At 41.6% G+C, this 24,900-nt stretch overlaps 1 protein-coding gene across 6 annotated transcripts in view; it reads left to right on the plus strand.

The window, feature by feature from the left end:
• Nucleotides 1-24,900, plus strand: part of PTPRF (protein tyrosine phosphatase receptor type F) — a 368,934-nt gene that overhangs the window by 116,138 nt on the left and 227,896 nt on the right. For all 6 annotated transcript variants that reach the window (XM_079313895.1, XM_079313894.1, XM_079313898.1 and 3 more), the window contains one exon: nucleotides 12,671-12,832. In XM_079313895.1, coding sequence (XP_079170021.1) covers nucleotides 12,748-12,832 — 85 coding nt within the window. In that variant the 5' untranslated portion in view covers nucleotides 12,671-12,747. The remainder of the gene's footprint in view (nucleotides 1-12,670; nucleotides 12,833-24,900) is intronic.

The following is a 24,900-nucleotide window of genomic DNA, read 5'->3' on the forward strand; positions in this document are numbered from 1 at the left end:
TCCTGTTCTGTTGCCTCCTCCCTTAGAGTCAGGAATGGCCCCTGTTCTTTGTGGAAAAGTTTTGAGGTTCACTTTCTTTAGAAGACACAGAAAAAGTGATAAAGTAAAAACCAAAAGACAGATGCATGACTCTGTCTCAAAACTCTTTTCAGAAACCTTGTCTACCCTCTGAAAAGAGAAAATTACCTTGTACATTGCATATAATTTAGGCTGAGGGTTTTTTTGCTCACACTTCAACTCTCAACATTTCTTTTTAAAGGATAAAATATGAAAATAAAATCTAAACCAAACCTGTCAGCAAAGGGTAATACATTCTGAAATGAAGCTTCTGGGCTTCTGGTTGACCCCTGAAAAGCTGCTAGTGGGGTACTTCCCTGCTGTAACACTGTCTGGAACACTCAAGTGGATGCTTACCAGGTAGAAAGACTTGGCTTACTAGCCATGGAGAAAAGGAGCAAGATTCTTCCAAGAAGTTTCTGGGAGAGCATCTAGGTCAATGGAAAGCGTGGAATCTAACATGTAATATGTGGCTTTGTCTGCAGTATCTGCCTTTCTCCTGCTTGGAAGTGTTGGGTGATTCTGAAAGATTAACTAGTTTTCCCAGGCAATAGGTGGGCTGCCTTTACTGCAGGGAGTGTTACGTTTTCTGTGTGAAGAGGAGAGATTTCTTCATTGCTCTGTCCTCAGCCCATCCCATTTTGGGGTGTTTGCTACATGAGATGGGTGAGGGCACTTGATTCTACTGGACCTGCCCTGACCTTCCCCATCAGTGACACAGTGCTGAACTTAAACTGGTGTTGTGGTGGTTGTGAGGAGCAGAGCTGCCTATTTCCTGACCAGGATCCAGTGATACAGCAGGTCCTGTTCTTGATAGGTGATATTGCCTACACTTTCTAAAATTTAATGCTTTGATGCAGAAACTGGGGAATGAGTATATTCCAAGCACAGACTGGCCTCTTTTATGCAGTGTGCATACTAGCAGCTCCTTCTGCAGGACTGTCCTGACCTTGTTTATTTTGGACTTAGGCACCGTAAAATAGCTTGTTAATTGCTGCTCATTTAGAATTATAATTAGGTGTTACCAGATGAGTTCTGTAATACACAATTAAAATGTTATAAAAATTTTTGTGGCTTTTAATACTTCATTTATTGGTTAAAATTTAATTCAGAGTACACTGATTGCAAGCTCTCTGTGTATGTGCATAATTATTAAAACCCACAAGGGTAAAACCAAAGCGGGTTTGAGTGATGCAGAATCCATGCACTGCCTGGAGGTCAAGCAGCCAGGGATATGAGCTCTGGCATCAGATGACTTTGTCCTGCTTTTCTGTAGCCTGATTAAACATAGGACTGGCATGAACATGGTGTTGTGTGCTCTTGCTGGTTGGGTAAATCCACCCCTGTGCTCACACCTGGCTCAGGTTCACTTTAATGGACTGGGCACACCTCTGGAAGTGATGGACACAGGGCTGCAGACTTGGGGGACACAAGCTTTCAGAGGGAATGTCATCAAAACCACTTTGATGCATTAGTCTGCAGGTAAGAAGAAGCTTGGACATCTGATGGCATTGCATATCCAAAAGTAAATGCTTGAAACTTGGAGCGTGTTCCCATGCATCGCTAAGAGTTCAGAGCTGTTGTTTTTTGGCAGCTGAGGAGTTGCTGTGCTGCTGTTAATTTAATATGTTTGGTTTTGATTAACAAGGTGCTGCATTTTGTGTTGTTATCCCCACACCAAAATCAGCCATGTGGAGGAAGAAGGGGCTGCTCCTTTTATTGGAGCTGTACTTAACCTGGTCCACCTTAAGCCTTCCTTTGTTTTTCACTAATATCTTTCCCCTTTAATGTCTGTTCTGTTTTTCTGCTGGAAGCTTTTTTCCCTTCAGGATTTTACATTCTGGCAACTAACAAATTAAAATAGCTTTCCTCCTAAGTACGCTAAAACGTACATCGAATCTGATTTCAGCAGCACCAAGTATGTGTTGCAGCACACTAATGCACAAATGGATTGAAAAAACAGCTAGCAGTAATTTTCTTTGCTAAGGTTTTACTGAAAAGTAGCCCAAGAAGCTGCACTTTGTGTTATCCTCTTTATGTGTTACTCAAGGTCATGTAAAGGTGGAGGCCTGGAAGGAGAGTGAATAATTTCAATAGTAATGCTCAAAGTTGCTGTGGATGGCATATGGGATGTCTTATTTTTCAAAGGTCTTTCCATCTGGTATTGGCAGAAGTCTCCATTAGAAAAGGGCAGTTTTGTGTGAGGTACATAATTTATTTATTTTTCAGGTTGATCTTTTATTAGAATTCAGGTTTATCTTGACTCAGACTGTTAGCATGGGACCATTCTCCTGGTAAAGAGAAAGCACAGAAATTGTAAAAGCTAAGTTACATAGGAAATGCTCTCAAAGTTTGAGGAAGAGGAGCCTTTTAAGATTGAATTATAAAAGTCAAAAGTAGGCTACTGTCTTGTGGAAGCAGATGTGTTGTGGTGAAATTTGTTTGCCTTTTGTCCTTTGAGTACTTTACTTAAGGTTGAATTGCAAAACTTAATTTTTTTAGAGCCATAGGATGTAATGGAGGACCAGCAAGAGATGAAGAATGTCCCATGTGTCTCTGTGCCATGTGTGTGCTGTGCTGAATGTGAGAACTGATCTCTTCTGCTGCCTCTCCAGTGCAGAAATAACAAAGCCCTTTGGAAGTAGCTACATAACTGCCATGCACTGCATACCCTTGGTTAGCAAAGCATGCCTTTTCTAGTAGTCAGAAAATTGCTGGATATAAAAAGCCAAGTTGCACATAATTTGTGATAAATTTAGTGTGGATTTTATGGTGGATGAGGAGGGTCTGTGGGAGGTTCAGGTTGACACGAGATGCAAGGAGCAGCAAGTGCTGTGTAGGGGTGGTGATGTACCCAACTTACCTGAGTCATGTTTACCTTTGCTTTATTTTGGATTTCTTTCTGAGTTTGGCAGAGGCAATTATTACAGTTCATTAGCATGTGCAGAGTATTGTTAGCCTTCCCACCTTTTCTCATCTTTCTAATCCAAAGCTGATGAGGGTTGTGCATCCTTGGTAAGGTGTCATGCAGAATGGATCCACAGCTGTGTGAGCCTTCCTATCTGCTGCTTCTAAGGGCTCAGCATTTGTGTGTGGTCCCCACATAAGAATTTACTTGCACAGTGTGAGTGTGGAAGCAGATTTTGGCCTGTTTGAAGAGTCCTGGCATTTGCTTTGTGACATGAAAGATGGAAGATGGCTGGTCTGTCCAGAAAGTGTTGGATTTGCTGCAGCCTTGATGCAGCTGTTATCTCAGTCCCTCCGGACAGGAAGTAACTAGGAAACTACTGCTTTGATCTGACAAACAAAGAAGACTTGTAAAATATATTAATTGATTTTCTTCCATCAAACAGTTTGGAACACACAGCCTCAGATCTGAGTGAGACAAAATCTGATGTGTATATGTTTTGCATGTCTTATTGTACAGAATGTGATGCAAAAAACCTGAATTTAATTTTTAGCTTGAGGTGCTACCAAAGGAGAGAAGTAGTTTGGAATAAAAACTTAGGAATAGAAATTCTTGTACTTGGAGTTAAGATTGACTTGCTACTACTAAATCAGGATTTGACAGTTTGCAGACCTTTAGTTTCTCCATCTTCAATAAGCATTATATTACACCTAGGATTTTTAAAATTTACATCTCTTTAATATGGCTTAGGTGCTGTGTCATATATGCCACCTCAGAGGCTGTTTTCTTTCAGTGAAGCAAAGCTAGGGGGCCTTACTAGAAGGAAAAATAAAAAGAAATAATCATAAATTTAGCATCTTATTACAATAAGCTTGATTGCATCTTGGTTTCTTTAGAGGTTACAGAAACAGTTTTCATTTTTCATACAGAAGGCAATTGCATGAAACTTGTGCTTTCATAGTTCTTGCTTATTAGTTGTGGAGGGAATTTCTGGGTGCTGCCTTCCAAATGCCAAAATGCCTCCAGAGCCAGGGAACTGCAGGATGCTGGGGGCGTTCTGCATGGAGAGAATTCAGTTTAATAAATGTAATAAGTCCGTTTACCCTACTGGGCTCTGTTAACTACCTGCATATAAACGGAGCATACATAATTTTTGGGCAAAGGTTATAGAAGCAGTTTGCAGGAAAGGCTAGCTCCAGAGCACACCGAAACAGCAGCTGTTCTTATTTTAGCCCTCAGTAACACACACAATAATGGGGTTCAAGCAGTATCTGTGGTTGAGACAGTAATAACAACTACGATATAATTAACTTCAAAGCCCTTTGGGAAAGAATAATTCCAAAATCCAGCATTGAAAATGTTCATAGTTTCACAAGATGAGAATTACAGGAAGTTTAATTGGATACATAAACCCTCCAGTAGGGCATAAGTTGTCTGCTAAATGATGGCATTAGGAAGAAGCCAGCCCTGTGGCAGCCCACTGCTGTCTGCTCCTGCCTGGGTTAGTGCAGGCTGGCAGGGGTGGCTGGGACAGGCACAGATCCCGTCTGGTGGAGCCCTGCTGCTCCTCAACTGGTGGTGCCCATGTCTAGAAAGGATGGCAGCCAAGATGTGTTTGAGAATTTGGCACTTTGTGCGTGCTTGGTGGACCTGTGGGAAAGGATTATTGTCTCTGTGAGCTGGATCAAAGCAGTGAGTCCTTTTTTACTTGATTGCCATGTGTGTCAGTGGCTGTGAGATGATGGGGGGTTTGTCACCAGCCTGTGTGTTCTTTCCAGAGCCTGGCTTAAAACAGCTGCAGACACTAGGAGTTGCTCAGGATTATTTAATCACTCCTGTGTTTGTCAAGATGCTGCAGCATCAGCGAGGTTGGAGGTGTTGTGGCTCCTCACATATGTCTTTATGAGTGGCCATGACTGTGTGAATGTAGGGCATGAATACATCATTGAGCTCAGAGGGGTGATGAAGATGAAAATGTTGAGAGTGAAGATACATTTAGAAAGGGTGACTTACAAGAAAGTGAACAAAAGTTAGTCAAAGCATCCCTAATATTATAATGGGGAAAAGAGTAGAAGGGAAAAAGGGAAGGTGCAAGGTGGGGAGTGAATCAGTTCCTTGATGTGGTTTGAAATCAATAGAGGAACATAGGAAAGCAGGCTGGGAAAAGCAGTTAAATTAGCAAGCAGTTAGCTGGGAGTAATTCACTCTAGGTAGGTGGCAGGCTTGAGAAGCTGAGATGAAAATTTGGAAACCCAACTCTCTTTTATCAGTAGTAGAGTGTATAAAGTAAAATTAGTATAAAAGGAAAATTGAAAGATCCAAGGTGGGCTTTGAAGAACTGCTGACTATACATAGGAGATAAATAATTTAGGCGAATCAGTGCCATTGTCTTGTGTGAAAATTTGTCTTGGATGATGGGAGTTTAAGGAAGGCAGTTAAGGAACAGGAGTGTGCTGCCAAAGAGGGAAATTACTACTTTGCATCCATTTTTAACCACTTAAAATATTGTAGAAGACTTGGTACTAGTACTGTGCCCAGTATTTCTAAATATAAAAGCTAAGCAAATTCCAGAAATTGAAGTCTTGGCAAAAGCAGATTTAGAATAAGCTGTTAATCTGAAAGGCATTAAGTGAGCAGACCCCACCAGTATGCTATAACTGAACTTCCAGCAGAAGGAAATGCTTTTTGTTAAAAAGAACAAGTTGTTTTTTTGCCCCCCAGAAAAAAGTTCTTTATGTAACTTGTACTCTGCTTGAAGCAAAAATTACTGCAAAAATAACATAATACCTGAAGATCATGTTCTCACAGGGTCCAACTTTGATGGATTCTGCAAAGAAAAATTTCTAGAAGTTGCTCAAAATCTCCAAGTCAGAGAAAGGGCTTGTTCACATTCTGGGAGGTCTATGAAAAATTTTGCCACCAGTGCCTCTATAAGAGGGCTGAGTAGATCTGTGGACAGAGTAAAAGTGTTCTTACAGAGAGGAAACAGGTTTAATTTTGAATTAGAATTGATTTAGGATTTAGTTTGGCTTCAAGCCATTGGGCATCACACAAATCCTTGAAGGGATGGAAGGACAGATTATCACTCATCTGGTCAGTCATTTGCATTCTTGCCATTTTGGTTAAAGTTAACTCTTGTCCTCAGTGTGTCTTAGGTCTGCCCTGCCTTGCATGTTCTGTCAGTCTGAGAAATGCAGAATCAGTGTGTTTGTCTCTGCTGGAGCCAGATGCAGGGGTGACAGCACCAGGGCTGTTCAGTGGCACTCAGCTGTGGTGTGTTGTGAGAAGCAAGCCCAGAAGGACTGTGTGTTTCTCAGCTCTCCATCTCTTTAGTTTAAAACTACTTGTCTGCACCCTGGCTGTGCAGAACTTAATGCCTGGAATTGGGTTTAGAGGAGAGGACTTAGTACCTAGTGATTGTAGTCCTTGCACTGTTTTCTATTGTGCTGAATTCAGCCAAGCCTGCTATAACACAGTCATTTTTATTAGGAATGTGTCACGTGTACAGTAATTTGTAGAAAAAGCACAGAAATTCTTGTTTTGTGAAAATGAGCACAGTTTGCTGTTAGTTAAGGAATAGGTGAATTTAGTTTTATTTTCTGTGGGACTTTCTGCTGCCCTGAATCTCTAATTCATGAATCTGTGTGCAGTGCTGGGCCTATTTCTGTAAATGAAAGAGACCTCTGTAGAAAGGCTGATATGCAATAGTTTGCTTATTTTAAGGAGACTTTACAGCAGGCATTAGGAGCCTTTCTACTTGGTTAGGGTGATCTACAGCAATCTGTGCTTAGTGCTCACTGTGAGTGATAGCTGGGCTTGTGAGGCTCAAGGCTGATCTATATTTTAAGTGGATATTTTAACTTATCTCCATAGTTATTTAACCGGGCCCTCCATAATCCTTGTTCCAGTGGAAAAATTCTTCTTTCTTATCTAGTATTGTCTGCAGGCAATGACACCTTCAGAAACTAATGTCTTCAGAACCAAATGTAGCCAATAAAGCTGACAGGAATATTCAGTTTGTGCTTGTATTCTGCTTAAAAGTGGCTCTGCTCCTCTCCTTGGGTCAAGTTGGGACTGCATGTTCAGGATCACATTGACCTGTAGCTGGGCCAGCTTGTGCTTAGACACTTCTCACTTCCTTGTGCCTTATCAAAATAAGGGAAATATTTTAAAGTACTTCTGACTTGTTCTTGCTGTTACATATATTGCTCCATACCAATCTGCCTGTATTAGTTTATTGGTTTGTTTTGGGTTTTTTTTCCCCAGATTATGGGATATTTTGGGTTATCTTTTTGACTTTTTCCTGCCCCATTTGTATTTTCTTTCCAAATAGGTGTTGAAATATTTTCCTTCTGGGAAAAGTACTTCTGGGGAGGTTTGTGTTTCTCTCTTTCTTTTTTTTTTTTTTTTTTTTTTTTTTGGTTTTTTTTTTTTTTTTGACTGTTTACTGAGAATATTCAGCATAGACTTTCATTTGCTTTGTCTTGTTCTCCCAGTTATGTGCCCATGGCTAATTATACTCCTCCACTACTTTCTTGGTGTTTTGAATCCTTCTTGTACTTACAGATAGCTATCAAATCCTTAGCCAGCCTGTCTAATGCTTGTGACTTGACAGAGGTTTTTATCCTTCATGGTTTTTGAATTGTTTGGCTCATCCCTCCTCTCCAGATGATTTGAGAGTCTTGTAACCAGACTGATGCTCTGGGCCTGTTCACACCTGGGACCCAGAGCTGGTACCTTTGCTCATGTGGCAGTTTCTTTACCTCTTGGCCTTTTTATTGTATTGCAAGCTCATAGGAACTTCCTCCCTAAATCTATTCTAGTGTTACCATCGTTGCCATCTTCATATATCTCCCCACTGAATCTCTCTAATACATTCCCTGCATGTGGGAGTTCAGAGTGAAATGAGACTCATTTTGTCTTTTTTGGCCATATTGCTGTACTCCCCAAGTCTCTTTATATTATATTTCTCGCAGAAAAGCACAAAGAAATCTATGCTAAAGGAATACTAATGTAGTGAAGTGAAACATTGAAAAGTCATTAGCTTGTGTGTAACTGCTTCCACAACTTTTAATGTGTGCAATATGATGATCTTGAGTTATATGGTGTGTCATGGTTTTCCTGTTCCTCCTTCTGAGCACAGATGAGGCATTATGTACAGAGTGAAGCAGCTGAGCTGTAGCCAGTTACTGTTCTCATTTTAACAGAATGAGGAGCTGCCTTATTGCTCTGCATGGTGCATGATCACCATGGCTGATGTGACACCCCAGCTGATCAGCTGGTGCTGTGTTAATTGGGTCTCCCTGGAGAGGGTGTCCCTTCAGGTGCTTGTGTGAAATACAGAGGGTAGGGGTCCAGGGGGAAGATGTGGTTGTGTTGCACGTGCAGTAGCACTGGGAGCAGCTGATGTAATTTCAGCCCTGTCTTTACCATGGTCTGGGTGTGCCCAGTTGGTGTTTTCTGACCTCTGTCCTTGGGCTCACCTTGAGAATGCTCCGGAAGTTTCCACCTTGAAAAACAAAGTTTCAGGTTCCTTTTTGAAAACAGACTGTTAAATGTCCAGGTCAGATAAGGACATTGCTTGTGCTTTGTGCTCAGCTTCCCACCCTGTAAGTTTCTCCAGCCTCTTAACCGTGTTTCACAGCAGAGGCAGTGTCAGTACTCACACATACAACGAAACCTGGCAGCTCCTGGATGTACAGGGGTTCCTGGAGGATACTTTTTGTGCTGACTTCTTAGATTCTTTGGGTTGCAAAGCAGCTTAACCTAAACAGTGATTTTAGTGCAGTGTTTTTTGTCCCTGGTTTGGAATGGGCAGGCTTGCTTTGGCAATGCTTTTCTTCACCGTGCCAGTCTTGGCTGGTGACCCACATGACACTGGTTTCAGTTCAGTTTATCTTACAGAAGAGTTCATAGAGGACATAAGCTATTCAGTGCTGGTTTGAAATTCCTCTTGACTCTTTAAAGTTGACTGCTTTTTCTAATCTCTTTGCGTCTCCTGTGAGACATACTCATTGCCAGAATTTCTTAGTACCATATGAGCTGTTGGTATTCTTGGCTCTGTTTTAAATGAGTCCAGCTTTTTCTGCCTGTCTGAAAGAATAAACCATGTAGGTTTCAAAAAATGTCCTCAAGACCGCCTCTTTTGCATCCACCTGCCCCACAGCAAAAACCTGATATATTTAAATGAAGATTGCTAGTTTTTTGTTGTGCTTTCCTGCTTTCTAGTTTTCTGCCAAACTAGCTCTCGGTAGCTCTAACACTGAGTTTGGAGCAGAGGCAGGAGTTTAGCTTACTAAACTCAAAGCTGTTTTTACAAAGCCATCTGGAGTGCTTAGCCTCAGCCTGATTTTGGGTTATGTAGTCTAGAGTTTATGATATTGCCAGGACCAGATGCAGAGGAAGAAATGAGAATGTACGTGTGTTTTTGAAAAACCTTCTTGTACTGTGTCTGAGCTCCCAAATGCAATATTAGTTGTGAGATGCTGGCCAAAGCAGTGAGATTAAAGGAGGCCTTTGAATGAAGGGACTGAGATCATCTGGTGCACAGGAGATTGGTCCAGAAACAAGAGAGAGCAGCCTGAAGAGGCATAAGGTTGCTGGAGACAAGACACATTAAGAATTTTAGGAGCATTATGTGGTCAGTTGCTGTTGTACTGGATTTTGCCATAGCAATACTTTGTTTAGCTTGTTGCCAAAATCTGCTAAGGTTATCTGGGTTTTAGCTGCTTTCCATCCTAAGCTGCCTTCTGCCCCAAGAAAGGAAGCCTTTAGCATTGGATCAGGATTGCTGTCTAACACTGGCCCTTCTAAGGGTTAACTGAGTTTCAGCTGATACCCTTGCTTTGAATACTGAGTTGTCTCTTTGGGAGAGAGTATCATCCCTTCTGAAAAATGGGAAAGCTGAACCACTGGGCTTTTTAATATTTTCACTTTCAAAAGAGAATGACAGCTACTGAGATTTATAAAATTTTAAAACATTCCAATTTAAAGCTCTTTAAATATTGAATGCAGACAACTTTTCCATAGGCAGAGCAACCATGGGAGAAGAGGAAGTAGCAAATTTTGATCCTGTTAAAGGCCAAAGGTGGTCTATTAACTTTGGAGGGACAGACAGCAGTCTGGCATAAGAAAATCTGGCTTTTCTACCAGATGGTAAATTATTTAGAGCACTAAACAGTTGAAAAAGATCAAGTCTATGAAGCATCTGGTAGAGTATCTGACAATTCATCAGTTTTGCATAGTGCATGCTGTATGTATCTCATGGGCTAGAGAGGAGAGTTATAAATCTGTTGATACTGGAGAGAAGCTTGATCACATTTACTGAAAGAAGAGTGAAATCAAGAGACAGACCTATTCTTTAACTGAGGTTTTTGTGTTCCTGAGAGTTACTTCTGAATGAGGGCTGTGGAGGTGCCATTGACACAACTCTGAGCAATCTGTGCTCAAGATACACCGTTAGATGAGGCACTTTTGTTGTTAATGGAAGTGAATGAAAGAGGAAAAGCTCCCTGAAAGCTATTCATCCCCAGTGTGGTCTGACAAATACCTAAGATGCTTCAGCACCACCTGTAAAACTTGTTCTCTGTCCTAATCTTAGAGAGCTTGACACACATCATTAGTTTTGACACAGTAATTTCAGCCCTTGGTGTTTCCCACCCCCTCCCCAGGAAGAGGAGCCTCTTAGGATGCTGGCTGCTGTTGTGCCAGATGTGATGCTGCTTAAAGTGCTTCAGTGAGCTCCCTTCCCCAGGCAGCACAAATTACCCCTGTACATGCAGAATTTAGAATCATAATCATCACTCTTGATCCAGGCATTTCTTCCCATTGCTGTGTGGGCCATATCTGGGGAGCTGGCTAACACTGGGCCAACTGCTTGGGGACCAAACTATTCTGTCATTGGAATAGAGCTTATGCAGCTATAAAGATACAATTACCTATATCTGTCTTTGCTATGTAAGACATGTAAATGGTGCTTTTAGTCATCCTTTGGTGAGAGTTGAGTAAGGACAGGGAAGTTGGAGGGCAGCAAAGATAACTGAGTGTGTGGCTGGCACAGAGAGCCTCTTCTGCAGTATTTAAAATTTTGCTGCTGAGCTTAGTTCGATTTATGCCTTCTCATTGAGACAATAAAAGCAGAATGAGATGATCAGTATTCTCTCTGCATGTAGGTTAGAACTCGGTTATTTTGTAAAGTATTTTCAGATGTCTTGGGTGCAGAAGATGCTGCATAAATAAAGATTTCTCTGTGTTGTGCAATATTACAACATGTGAAAAGATTTACTGTGCAAATACAGTAACAGAATGGAGAAGAATCATGATCTCCTGTTTGTTAGTACTGTGCACTGTAAATATTTGGCAAGGTATATTCTCTTGAGATTTCTTGTGGATTTCCCTAGGCACAATCATTGCTGGCATTCTTTGAGCAGTGTGTTTTTGTCAGAAGTAGATGTGCTTGTAACTTGTGATACTTCCATCAAAAGCTCAGCGGTTTCAAAAAACAATACGCTTCCAAACCTAGCAAAATTCAGAAATATCTTTGTTAGAGCAGTCTTGAAGATGTTTTTGAAATGTCTGCCAGCATGAGCAAAAGTGGCATGTTGGGCCACAAACAGTGTGCACAGTTGTAGGTTCTTTGCTTGAAGGATATTCACAGGGTCCACTCAGGCTGGCATCTTCCTGCACGAGGTTTTTTCACTAATGATGCTGTGTTGATAAGTTTGGTAACTTCTGCAGCTTAGTGGAAAATCACATCCACTTTTAAATAACTCTTGGGCTTGAGATGCCTGGTACTGAAAGTGTCACTGCTGAGTGTGGTTGCTGAGGGCGTGGTGCTTGCCAGCTGCTTTCAAGTCTGTTTTAATAGGTAGACCTTAGACTTTGAGATGGAAGTACAATGAGTATATTCTCATTAAAAGATAAAGAAGGCAGATACACGGAAATCGCATTATTTTAAAATGCTTGCCTTTTTTGGGTTAGTTTTCAAGGAATTTTCTGTATTTCAATATTCAAGCAGATGCCCAAGTTAATGCAATTTAAAAGATAATTTGCTTTGTTTTGGAGAGGGAATATCCAACCATGAATCCTCTTAGGTTGCCTCCATTTTGGGGAGTTTGAAGCTGAGGTGTTTGCTTTGGGTAAAGCTTCTCTTTATAGACACTTTCCTTAATAACATTCTGCTGTGACTCTGGTAGTTCTGTAAGCTGACAGCTGATCCAGATCAGCTTCTGTTTCTTCTGCTTGAACCCGCTGAGACTTGTCTGGTGTGCACCAGCCCAGCTGGATGGTCCAAGCTGTGCTGCACATGCAGTTTGATCACAAACCCTCCCTACATGTGCAGTCAACCATGTCTGTCTAGGGCCATGGAAGGAGAGTTACAAGAGCTTAAAACTGTTTCTTGTGTCTAATGTGCAGCTTCAGAGCTGTTTGTTGTGAACAGCAGCAAGGAAAGGATGCATTAATGGGCCATAAACCAGACTGTACGTGAAGGTAAATTTGGAGACAGGTGCATTTATGCCTGCTGACCCTTGAAATCAGCTTATTGAATTCAGAGGCGTGTGTGGTGCTCTGCTGCTCATGCAGGGAAGATAGGTAAATATCTCTTTGAAAGTATCTGTAATGATGTCTTTGCAGTGCAGTTTGGTATGCTGGCAGTTAATCTGTGTGTCATAATAATTTTCCTTTTCTTCCTCTTTGGGTTTGCAGGAGTAAGTCTGCGTCTATAATACTGGATGTACTGACCACTTGCCTGAGACTGAAGAGGACTTGCTCTACTTTGGAATATGGTGCCTAACTTCTGCATCCCAGTACTCACTGTGCCAGCAGCCATCCTCTGCTGCTTGATGCTGCCTTTAGCAGGAGCAGACAGTAAGTAACATTTGGCTTTGGAAAGCTTGAATGCATTGCAAAATTTATTTCCAGAAATGCTAAACCTTCTTTCTTTGTACTGGAAACAGAGGGCTGAGAGACAGCTCCCCCCCAGCCTTCTATTTCCCAATGCACATTGCAGATAAACAGGGTGTGTGTGAAGGGGCACAAGTAGAACTAAAAAGACTGACAAAATTTATTCAAGTGCAGAAAGAATTTCTGTAGTAGCTGCAAGATCAAACCCTGACAGTTTGATTTCTAACACGCACAGATGAGTAAAGAAAATTGGGGGCGGAGGAAAAAAGAAGTATTGGGGTCACAGTAATCCCTGTTAGTTTTCCCTTGTTCTTTTGCCAGCTCTCCTAATTTGTGTAGCACTGAGACATCTCTCCTGAGTCAGCAGGCAGTTGGTGTAGGAAAAAGCTGCTGGAGAAGAGGGTGTGAGTTCTTATCTTCTGGTGTAGCTCTTCTACACCTCTATTTTGGCAGAATTGGAGTGCAGTGTTTCCTTGTGGTCATACTTTTAACTGTTGTCCTGGTAGTCCCATAGAGTTGTTGTGACTGGCTTTAATTAGCCCCATCCAGCCAAAAAGAAACATGTGCACAAAATGCTATGGACAGACAAGAGGAGAAGAGCATGGCTAATGGTAGCCTGCTAAAAACACTTTACATTAGGAATGTCTTATGGAATGGGTTGTGCAGAGAGCAGGAAACCTCGTGGCTTTTTTGCATAATCTTGGGGTGTGTATTTGTTAAGCAATCCCCAAGTATTTGTGCAGACCCCTTCCCTTTTTTTTTAACCTGTACCCAGATTTTCAGTGTCCAAATGTCTGCACAGTCATCACAGGCTCTGGCAGTTGTGAATACTTCTTGCCTCTGAAAGCACCCAGGGCTTCTGGGATGCTTGAGATGGAGCTGAGGTGACCATGATGCACCTCCTGAGCTGCCAGCACTCTTCTCTCTTACTGCATCTTTAGTCACCAGGCTTATAATTAGACATAATTTAGAGAAATTTGAAGGAGATGTTGATTCATGTTGGTAGGAGCCTGGCTCAATGTAGGAAACAGACCGGGAGGTCCTAAATGTCCTTGACTGAAAGGAAGACCTAAATTTAGAGAAGCTGGAGGGAAGAGAGAAGAAGGGATATGAAGAAACATACAAATTCTGGTTTTTTTGTCATTACAGATGACTTGCACAGGCAGCAGATTAATATGGGTCTGTATGAGTCTGAGCTGCCCAGTTAAACTGAGGGCAGCAGCTGTCTCCTTCCTCAGCTTACTTTGCTGTCTGCTGGTGCTGCTGAAAGGTGCTTATTCAGATCATGTTGTCTGCACATTGTAGCCCTTTTTGGAATCTGGCATAGAGAAGTACTTGTTTAGTGTTCTGAGGTGGATAAAAATGCCCTGATATTTGTGATTTTCATAGTGGCTCCTGCAAAGAGAGAAGCATCACTCACATCACAGATGTGCAGAAGCTGGTGGAGCTTGAGATGTCCTAGGACAGTTCTTGGCTTGAGGATAGTTTGTGGTAGAGGTGATTTGCTAATGTTGTGGAATACTTCCACATGCTGAAATTTAATAAAATTGGCTCTGTTCTGTGTGATGTCTCAGATATGGAACCTTTCTGTGTTGAACAGAAAGTTTATCTGTATGTGTGTCTTTTTCTCTGGTTCAGACTGACTCTGAATTGCTTTTTCCTAATCTGGAAGGCAGCTCCGGAGGGCACTGACCTTTTAACCACCACAGCCACCATGGATTAATCAAGGGTTTCCTAGAATGGAAAGTGTTGCTCTGTGTATTTGAGCAACTTAGAGTTTTTCTATCATCTTACCCACTGAATCTTGCCACTGACCCTCAGAGGCTGGGAGCTGTGTGAAAGGACCTGTCTGCTCTGTGCCTCTGCAGGGGTAAAATGTCAACCCCAAACGCTGCATTTTATGGGACCTGCCATCAGTGATGCAGTGGTGAATCTGGCATTGGAGAGTCCTGATTCAGGATAGTAGTGAGGGGCAAGGGGAAGATAGGACAATATATGGGTGCTGGAACTTCCAGAAGAAGCTAGAGAAGGATGCTGTGAAAGGAGTACCCCATGTGCACATGCCTCTGTTTTTTTAGTCTCCATAGCATCCTGTTGGCTTCAGTGGAAGAGCATTTATTTACACTGGTTATGTCTGTTCCCAAGAAATCACTGTGATTCTTTCTTTTCCCCATTCCAGTGCTGCTTGGAGTCAGTGGAAGGATGGGCAGGCTCTGTATCTGCAAAGCATTCCTGCAATTCCCCCACTAAAAACAGCAGGATAGTGGGAGTGGGGTTATCCCTGGATTTTTCTGGAGTCAGTCCCCAAATTGCTTTTTATAGGAGCAGGAAAAGGATGGCTGGAGATGGGCTGTGCTGCATCCCTGGCAGCAGCACAGGCTGTGTGCTCAGGGAGCACCCACGACTGTGTCTCCCCTGCCTTCCCCACCTCCTGCTGTTGTAACACATCTCAGTGTGGCTGCTGTAGCTTCCCAGCAACTAAGGCAGCTGGCAGAGAGCTGGAGTTAACACCTGAGATAAAGCAGATTTAGTGTGCACTGCCTGGCAGAATCAGGGCTGTGCCAGTGCCTCCCCTGGAATCGAGTTCACTGTGAAGAATGTCAGTGATGAGGAGTTGAAGGGGCATGCAAAGGTTGAACTGAGTGGCAGTGTCAGAGGAAGAGGGGCTTGCTGGGTGCCTCCCTGGCAGCAGGAGGGGAGAGGTGCTTTCCTGGCTGTCTGGTGGGTGCTGCAGGAGAAGGTGAGTGGGGAGGGCACATGCGCACCAGCGGTGGATACAGAAGTGCTAATTTGGCAGGCAGCTATTTCAAATCCTACCCAGCTTTTACAGACTGCAGTAAGAAATTATTAAATTTTCTCTGTGATCTGACTGTGTTTCTGTCAGGGTGACCCTAATTCCATTAGAGCAGCTCGGAGCTGATTCAGGATGGCTCTTTTACCCATTCCCTCTCAGCTTGCTTGTGTGGTTTTTTATGCACTCTGTGCTTCCCTGTCTGTCAGCTTTTGATTGTGCATGGGAAAAATGGCTTTGCAGATTTCACTTAATGCTCAGTGCAATTGTCATCTAAAAGATGCCTTTTTTCAGCTTTTGAAAATGTGTCATTTATTCTAATAAAATAAAAACCAAAAAACAACCCCTCTCAAAACAAAATGCAGAGAAAATGGGGAAAAATCAATACTGTCATGAGAAATCATCAGCAATGTCTTTTGTTGTTGTCTTGGTTTTTTAAAAATTAGGCTTTGTTTTTGAAGTCCTGGGCACAGGTTCCATTAGCCAAAGGAAGAGACTAGGTGACCCATCCTAGGCCTTTTCTAACCACAGTATATTTTGGTTTGTCTTGCACAGAATTTCAAAGGGCTTAAGGAATAAAACCACTTCAAAAGTGACCTTGTAGAAGGAAAGAACTAAGGCAGAATTAGGCCAACTACCTGTGAATTGATACCTGATAAACAAACAATTTGCGCCTTTTGATTTCTAGAGGTGGAACAAACTTGGCTTTTATTTGGAGGGTAGATGAAACGTGTACTGGTGGTCAAGGCAGAGCTCAGGCTCCCACCACCCTTCGCCAGAAACTACCCCAAGCCTGAAGTGTCTCAAAGCTGCCCTGCCCCTGAAGTGATCATTGCTATAAAGTGATTACTTTATATCTGAAAGATGTGCATCTTGTACATGGGGGCTTTTTTGTGGTATTTATGTGTTTGTTTTGTTGGGTTTTCTTTGGTTGTTTTGTTTTTGGGTTTTTTTTGGTTTGGTTTTTTTTTTTTAATCAATTGATGTTTCTTGGATGCTAATTGAATTGAGAAGACCCATTTAAAAAAGAATATAAAAAGGTAAGATGGTGATGCTTGTGAAGGTTGGGAAAGAAAGAGTACTAAGATGGATTTTCTAGATATGGTGATGTCTCAGAGTCTAAGAATAGTAAGATGGCCTTTCTAGCTTCAGGTGAGCTCTGTTTTGCCAGGGATTTTGCATTGCACCTGAAGTGCTGTCCGGAGGTTTTAGGTGGAAGAGCACTGGAGGGAACATTTGTTATGGCATTAGTTTCTCCTTGTCCCCTAACTCTGCTGTTTACCCTTACTGTTTTGTGCTCCCAAGATCAGCTTGGCTTGTTTTGACTCCCTGATACATCTCTGCTATTTTTGCTTCATAACCTGAATGATGCCTCAACAACAGCTCAATCCCAAATACAGCTGCTCCAGGCCCCACTGTGGGACACACTTGCTGTTGTGCAAACCTGGAAAATGGCCACTGTGCAGAGCTGGGCTGCAGGATCCCATCCCAAAAGCTGGACATGAGGCTCCTCCACTGCTGCCTTGCATCAGTTTCTATTTCCAGGTTTCCTGTTTGCATGCCTGTCCCCAAACACTGCATGTAGTGATTATGTGTAATTGATGCGATTGGATCCAGGTATTGCAGCAGGTAAATACTAATTTTCTGCAATTCTACCTTGACTGGCTTGACATATTCCATCAGCAAAAGGAACACGGAAAATACTGTTTAGGAAAACCCCTGTACCTGAGTCATTGAGGTGGTGTCATTAAGGGACGGGTTGAAATATTAACCACAGTTATTGTGCAGTGTTTATTTTTGGTATCCTTACTTATCATACATATAACTATATATGTTTAGGTAGGAATGAATTCTGCACTTCTGTGTAAAATACCTAAATGCTGCCTGCTCCTAGCTAAATGTTGCAGCCATCAAGGTAGAAGAGATGCTGTGAGGACAAACATCATGTACAGAATAGACAACAGATCTTTTTCTGCACTTACAGCCTTTTTAGCTCCAGCATTTGCAGTGAACGTGGATTTGTTTGGGTTGCTACCCGCAACAAATCACAGCATGATGATTTGCCTTTTTTATGTATTGTTAAAGCCAACAGCATTCATCAGTCAATGTCAGCTGGCAGGTCAAAGGTCTCCTTAGCCCCAAATCCCTCATCCAGTAGTGGTCAGTACAAAGAGTTGTGGAGAATGTAAAGGCAGAATAAATATACAGTGATCTCTTCCTGTTGCCCTTTGGAGCCCTTGGTGAGTGGTGGCTGCTGAGCCCAGAGAGGTGCTGTAGTAGCTGCAGCCAGACTCACTCAGGGTTTTGCTCTCAGGCAGCTCTGAGCATGTGCTCAGTGTGCAGGGACATCTGGGGGGCAGTGGTTTGCACAGAGACCAAGGTGAAGGCTCTGACTCTACTCCCTGGCTCGTTGTTTTAGCCCCTCACTGCTGCTGTGCAGGGCTAAACATCCCCACTTGCCATTTGCACCACTGGGACTCGGCTGTGCAGCCAGAGTTCCTCTGCTGCCTTCACAAGGGATTTGTGATTAAGTATCTGTGTGAATTATCCAGCACAGTGACAAATGTTGAGGGGATGATATATTTATTACTTGTTCTTTGAGAGAGCGTGTGCTTATTGGCTTGGTGATACAGAAAACCGATAGAACTACCTGCTTACAATTTTATCTTCAGTGTAGATTCATAGATTTTAAGGCCAGAAATCAGATCAGAGCAGTCTTTTACTCTGACCTGTGTAGCACAGGCTGTATAATTTCAGTAGTAATTTCTGTATCTACTTTTAACAGCTGTGGATGAGCTAGCACGTAGCTTTGAGAGGCTGTCAAATCATGGTTTGAAAACTAAATGATAGAGAATTTACCCGTCTCCCATATGATCTATAAAAATGGCAAGTAATCATTACTTCTCCAAATGTGTATTTATTTCAAACAACCTTTATGCATTTTTTGGGTTTAGACACTGGGTATTAGAACATCTGTCAGTGAGGCTGGAAATTCCTGCTATTTAATGCAATCTCCTGGAGAAACAACTTGAAGTGGAGGAGTAGAGAACCTGCAAGTTTGTCCTTTTTGTTGTAGAAAAACAGACTCGTCTTTTTTTTTTTTCTGACCAGATATAGTTTTTATTGTTCTTCACTAATCCTCTAGACTATTCAGTATGTTTTTTAAAGTCAAGGGACCAGGACCAAGACAAATAACTGGCTGCATTTTCCAGCAGTACAATGGCACTTTAGCTCTTTTAGCCACACCATTCAGCTGGGAACATGGTCCTCCACTGTGACCTCTGAATTCCTTTCTGGACCTCTGATTCCCAGGATGCAAACTCGTGTTTCATTAGTGTGACTTGGCTTTTTGCTCATGAATATCAGCCCCTAGGTACATTAAAATGTGTTTTGCTGGGTCCCAGCTCATTTAGTCATCTGAGTAATTCTTTAAAGGTAATTTTCCCTGTTTGTAGCTGACTGCCAATCTTGGTAAAGCTTACCCTTTACTTTCCAAATCTAATTGCAAGTTAGTTGCATTCATTCACAGATGTTAATCAGTTGTGGCTATTTGCAGAGGCTGCTGTGTGTATTTTAAGGAGATATTTAAAATAGCCTGTAGTAGTGATGGTAACATTCTTTGCAGATGGAAAGGAGTGCCAGAAAACTGATAATATAGTTTGTCATGATGCTCCTGGCAATTACTAGTACTGATGTCAGAAAGGGAAAAAGTACAAGATTGCTGGAGCTTTCAGTGTTTTAGCTGAGTTGTTGTAAAAAGCAATGATGTGGTAATAGGAATGCTTTTTTTGTTTCTTTGATTATCTCTTCATTATACTGGTGCTTCAGAATGATACTGTAATATAAGATGATCAAGCTCATTTTTGCGAACAACCAAGAGTATGAAATTTGTTTGCTTAAAATGTTAGGCAATCTTTTCTGATGTTGAACATGCCTGGTTTAAAAAGGAGTGGGGAAAAAAAGCATCTGTTCGTGGGTGCTTTTTCTCTGGTAAGTTGTGTATCTTTATGTATCAGGAGCTGAAAAGCAGTGGTGCACTCTTAATTGAATGCTCTGTTTAGTCCCTTGTGAGAATCAGTGCTTTGTTTGTGCCAGAGACAAATCTCATTTATTTTGTTGGTGTGAAAACACTGTAGGGTGCTTATTGCAACTTTTAAGTCCTAGAAATGTCTTTTGCCTTGCGCACTTTACTGACATACGATCACTGAATTAAATCAAAGCACTTTTTATACTGAATGGTGGCTTTACATTTGTATATGAATTGCAGCCTATAATGCTAGATCTTTGAATGTTAGTTTTTTATTTCTCTCTTGCATCGTAACATCAAGCCTTCACAATAAGGGGCATTGACATGGTATTAAAAATAAATAATTACAGAATATATTCCATTTCATGTAGTATAGGCTGGAATGACTGCAGTCTTGCTGTGCTTTTCAGATGGCCCTTCACTGCTTATATTACTCATTTTTCCCCCCCTCCACCAGTAATTAATAGTAGATTTCCAGAATTTTTTTTCCAGGAAATTTGTATTTTATAAGGTTTGATTGAGATACATAGGTCAAATCTTAAAATAAAGGGTAATCCCACAGTTTTCCAACAAACATTCATTGTGCCAGGGGTGGCTGTTCTGAGTTGGTGCTTTGAATAAAGTCAGCATGTCAGGAAGAGGTTTGGAGTTGGTTTGTCTTCACTACATGAGGTTATTCTGCTTGAGCTGGTAGTGGGTTCTCTGGCAGTAACCAGGGTCTTGGAAAGGATCATCATCAGTCCTCTGTTAGCACTGGTAAATACTGCAGATTTAAAAGGAATCACCTAGAATTCTTGCTTACTTTTGCTGCTTTCCTTGCAAATTGTTTTACTTTTTTTTTAATGAACTCTGTCTAAATATGATAACTTTTTTGGCTCACCTCAAAGGTGAGTGATATAAGCCCTTGGCAGTTAATTGTCACATGGGGAAAAGACAGTGATTGTTGAGCCTCCACCCTTTGTTATAGGGGTGCAGAACCCCTACGAGTTTTCTTTGTGTTTATTTTTAACCAAATCCACTTCAATTGTTGTGTTACTTCTGTTAAAGGTTGTTTTGAAAAGGGGTTTTAAAGAGGCCAGGAAATACTCAGCAGCTTTACACATGTAGGGATTTTGCCCTGAAGAACTCCACTTGTAATAACCATTCTGAGCCTCAGCATTAGCACAGCTGTGCCTGGCAGGTGGGGATGTTCCTTTTCACCCACTTGTCAAAAGTTGGGGACTTGTGCAAATGGGAGACAGAGTGTTTTACACAGCTCTCACTTTAGCATTGTTCCTATGACAGGGGATTGCCTTGGTTTTCAAACTGGAAACTGAAATTCTGTCTTTTGAGGTAAGTGTGAGAGTTACCATGCAGTGATTTCAGGAAGGGTTTCAGTCCATGCATTTGGGGAAAAAAGACATTTTGGAAGTGAGGCAGCTATAGCATATTGTACTTACAGAGTGTTTAATTTACAAGAGGGAAGATTCATTGGAAGAACAGAGCAATGAGCAGTGAGATTCTTCTTATATGCTGAAAATGGTTAAAATACTCATCCAATGATGATGACTGTGTATTTTAATCCTATTTAGGATCAAACAGAAGCTTTCAGTTTTTTCAGGACACAGGAAAACCTTTAAAGATGTTAACTTATCTCATAAGCAGATGCTTTCATATTCCTGTTTAAAGGTCTGGGATTCCTGGTCCTGACACAGTGTTCTCAGTTTTGGCATGCTGAGTACAGAGTTTAGTATGGCTCTCAAGAGGATACTGAGGGTAGTCCAAGACCTGGAAAAGCTCCCTTTACTCTTGTTTGATGTAACAGGTAATGCTCCTGTTAGTTGTCTTGTCATTTACACTTGCTGTATATAACTTCTAATATCCTTTTTTATGCTCCATTACACACAGTTTATCAGGGGCTAACATGAAGTTCCTTAGTTATAACCCGTTCGTTTCAGCTTTTTATGAGTTTGTTTCATGGCTGAAATGTGCCCTGCTTGGTCTTCAGGCAAAGTTCAAGTTGAGGGACTGTATTTTATGAGTTTGACATTTGTTTTTGGTTCTTTCTGCAAAAGTTGTCTTTGAATGCTCTTAAAAACAAAGAGAGTGGAAAAATACTTTGATACACTTAAAGCTGACTGATCTCTAGTCTGAAATATCTGTGAAAACATTTGATCACCAAAGCGCATCTGTAGTAATGTCCAGGGAGAATGGAACCTGATTTGTGGAAGGAGTGACCCATAGAAAAACAGGCTGCTGAATAATGTAAAGGGAATTTCATGCTGGATCACTATGTAAGGATGCTGTGTGAGCTCATGTGTAACTCAATTGCCTGTGTATTCATTCTGTGCATGGAGCCAGAGCTGCTGTGATCTCAGCCTTCCCAAAAGCCAGAGGTGCACAGCAGAGGCGTCCTCCAGTCCCAGCCTGGAACATGGGCAGAGAATTAATTCACACTGATACCACGAAGTTTCTCTTGTAGAGCATTTGTCTATTTCTTGAGGCAGTTGTGGAAAGAGAGTGTTTTTTTGTGTTGAAGTTGCTCTGTTGGCCACAGGAACTTAGTCTTGTCTTTCTTGGCAGTGCCTGTTGAACGTTTATTCTGTCTTGGTAAATGCATGGAACATGCAACATATTTGACTGCCAAAGTTTCACTGGTTGTTTTTTTTCCTCAAATGCTAAAATACGCCACTGTCTGTAGAGTTGTGTATCCTATTTTAAGAGCAGAGTATGATTTGGGGATTTTTTTACACTTTTAAGACAAAATCCCTGTATTGTTCAGTCAGCATCTGTGCAGTGCTCAGTGTCTTTTCCATTAGCTACTCAGATCCTTCTATTGCAGATAATAGGTTTTTGGAGGCAAATTTAGCACAAAAAATCTGGCATTGTCTGTAATCTGTAGTGTTTTGTGTGAGAAGGACTTCCTGTGTAATTTTGTGAAATTTAAGAAACCCCATTTAACATATGAAGACGTGTAGTATACCATGTGATGTTTTCAAAGTTTGTGTCAAATTGCAAAACTATTTTGTGTTACAATAATTGCTGCATAGTGTCAAACTCTGGGTCAATTTATACCACAACTATCCCAACAAAAAGCCTCCAATCATGTCCAACAAATGCTAGAGTTTTCAGGAGGTACAAGAAAGATGATCTCATATTCTTGCCTTTTCTCCTCATTCACATTAGTTCCATTTCCTATGTAAAATTATAAGTTTTTCTCAGAAACTGGACTTGTATTACTCCTTCTGTAGAGCTTTATTAATTACAACAACTCTAAATATTGTTTTATCCACATGGGCAAAGGAATAATATCCAATGTACGTTTGTCAAGGTCAGATCAATCTAATTTCCTTTAATGACAGGCTAACAGGCTTTGTGAATGGAGAAGCAGGAGATGTCATTTATCTTTAGTAAAGCTTTCAGTGCTCCCTCATGAGACTTTTTCCTGTGAAACATCTGCTCATAGGGTGGGTATTTGGCAGTTTGGTAGCTTTCAGCATTTGCAGTAATGATCTCTCTGATGGAATAGAGAACATGCTTATTAAATTTGCAGGCAACAACAAGCTGGGAAGAGAGGCAAGCATGTTGGAGGACACCATTAGAATTCAAAATGATCTTTACAAATTGGCAAAACTGTCTGAGAGGATGCATGTCAATAAGGAAAAATGTGGATAGATGTTTGAAAATAGGAGTAATCAGCTACATAAATACAGAATGAAAGACAACTGCCTAGACAGCTGGTATACAGAAAAGGTCTTGCAGTGCTAATGGATCATAAACCATACAGGAGTCAACAAAGCAGTGCTTTTTTTGAGGGGGATAGACATCACACTGACAGGCAAAAATGAGGAGTACCATCCTGAAGACACATTTGATAGTCTTTCTGCTCTGCTCACATGGGTAAGGCCTGCAGTGAAACATCTCATCTTGAGCATTCCACTGCCAGAATGGAAAGATTAACTGGGGGAAGCCAGCCCTTCCTGTCCACTGCTAGGAGAAAAAATAATGTGCTTGAACTGCAGCTGGGAAGTTCAAGCTGCGCTCACAGACATGCAGGATTGTTGGGTGTGGAATTGAATTTCTGGAGGAATTTCGTATGCAAACAGAAAGTGTTCCCTCAGATATGTACTGAATAGGCAGTGTGATTTTTTTAAATGAGTGTTTCTTTATCTTCAGTTATGAACCAGGGAAGGTACAGTCTTGCAGCCTGTCTTCTCTAGGTCACCTAATAACTCTTATATTTTATCCTGTCCTTTTGTATCCTCCTCTCAAGTGACAGTCACTGTCTTTCCTCTGACTATGTAGCTTTCTGTGAAAGTGTTTTCCAGGCCCTTAGTCCTCTTCAGTGCCCTTCTCTGACTTCATAGCTCTGCTCTAAGGGTGCTGGTGGGTGTAAGTAGGAGAGAATATGAGACTTGCAAACATGCACTAATTTTCTCATGAACCCTCATAGATTTGCTCTCTTTTTGCCCACGTCTGTGCGTGACTAAAGGTCAGCTGCCTGTTCCAGTGTGTGGTTCATCTTCTGAAGTCATACAGTTAACTCAGCTCTGCAAATTGCAGGAGGTAATTCTGTGTTTGTTTTTTTCTCTCAGTACATGTTGTATATTTATCTGTAGGTAGCTGGCTGCTGGAGACTTCACCATGCAATACATCTGTTTATTGGCCAGTGTCTGAGCTTTGATGGTTGCAGGGCCTTTGCTTGCCAAGGCAGAGCTCTGGTGTGTTATCTGGTGGTTGCTGCCATGGTGTGCAGGAGCCCATCTCTCTGACAGCACCAAACATCTGTGCTCTTCTGCATGTCAGATATTCCTGAGAAAGGCAGTGTGGTTGTGCCAGCCCCTACAACACAGCACCCAGAGCATCAGAGCAGGTTGGAGGATAGGCAAACAATGCTGCTTTGCTGTCCAGAGCAGCACTGACCAGCAGCAATTGGGGGAGTTTGAAACAGCTTCTGGCAGCACAAAATGCTTTGAGAAACAATCGCAAAGGATGCTGTAGGTCTTGTGAGACCTTCTGATTAAAATATGTTTAAATGCTTATTTATGTGCATGAAAAGGAAAGTGTATTAAAAACATGCATTTGTATAGAATGCTTTTAATGTTAATGGTAGGGGAAGGGAAGATGGGTAAGGTTTTTTACCTCCTCTTTCCAGTAGTCATTCTTGCTATGAATAGCTATACATCAACTCATGAATTTCTGTCTGAGTGAGGTCCCAGGGCTGTATGAGATGGG

The sequence above is a fragment of the Erithacus rubecula genome (genome assembly GCF_903797595.1).
Source record: "Erithacus rubecula genome assembly, chromosome: 10".
Lineage (NCBI taxonomy): Eukaryota > Metazoa > Chordata > Aves > Passeriformes > Muscicapidae > Erithacus > Erithacus rubecula.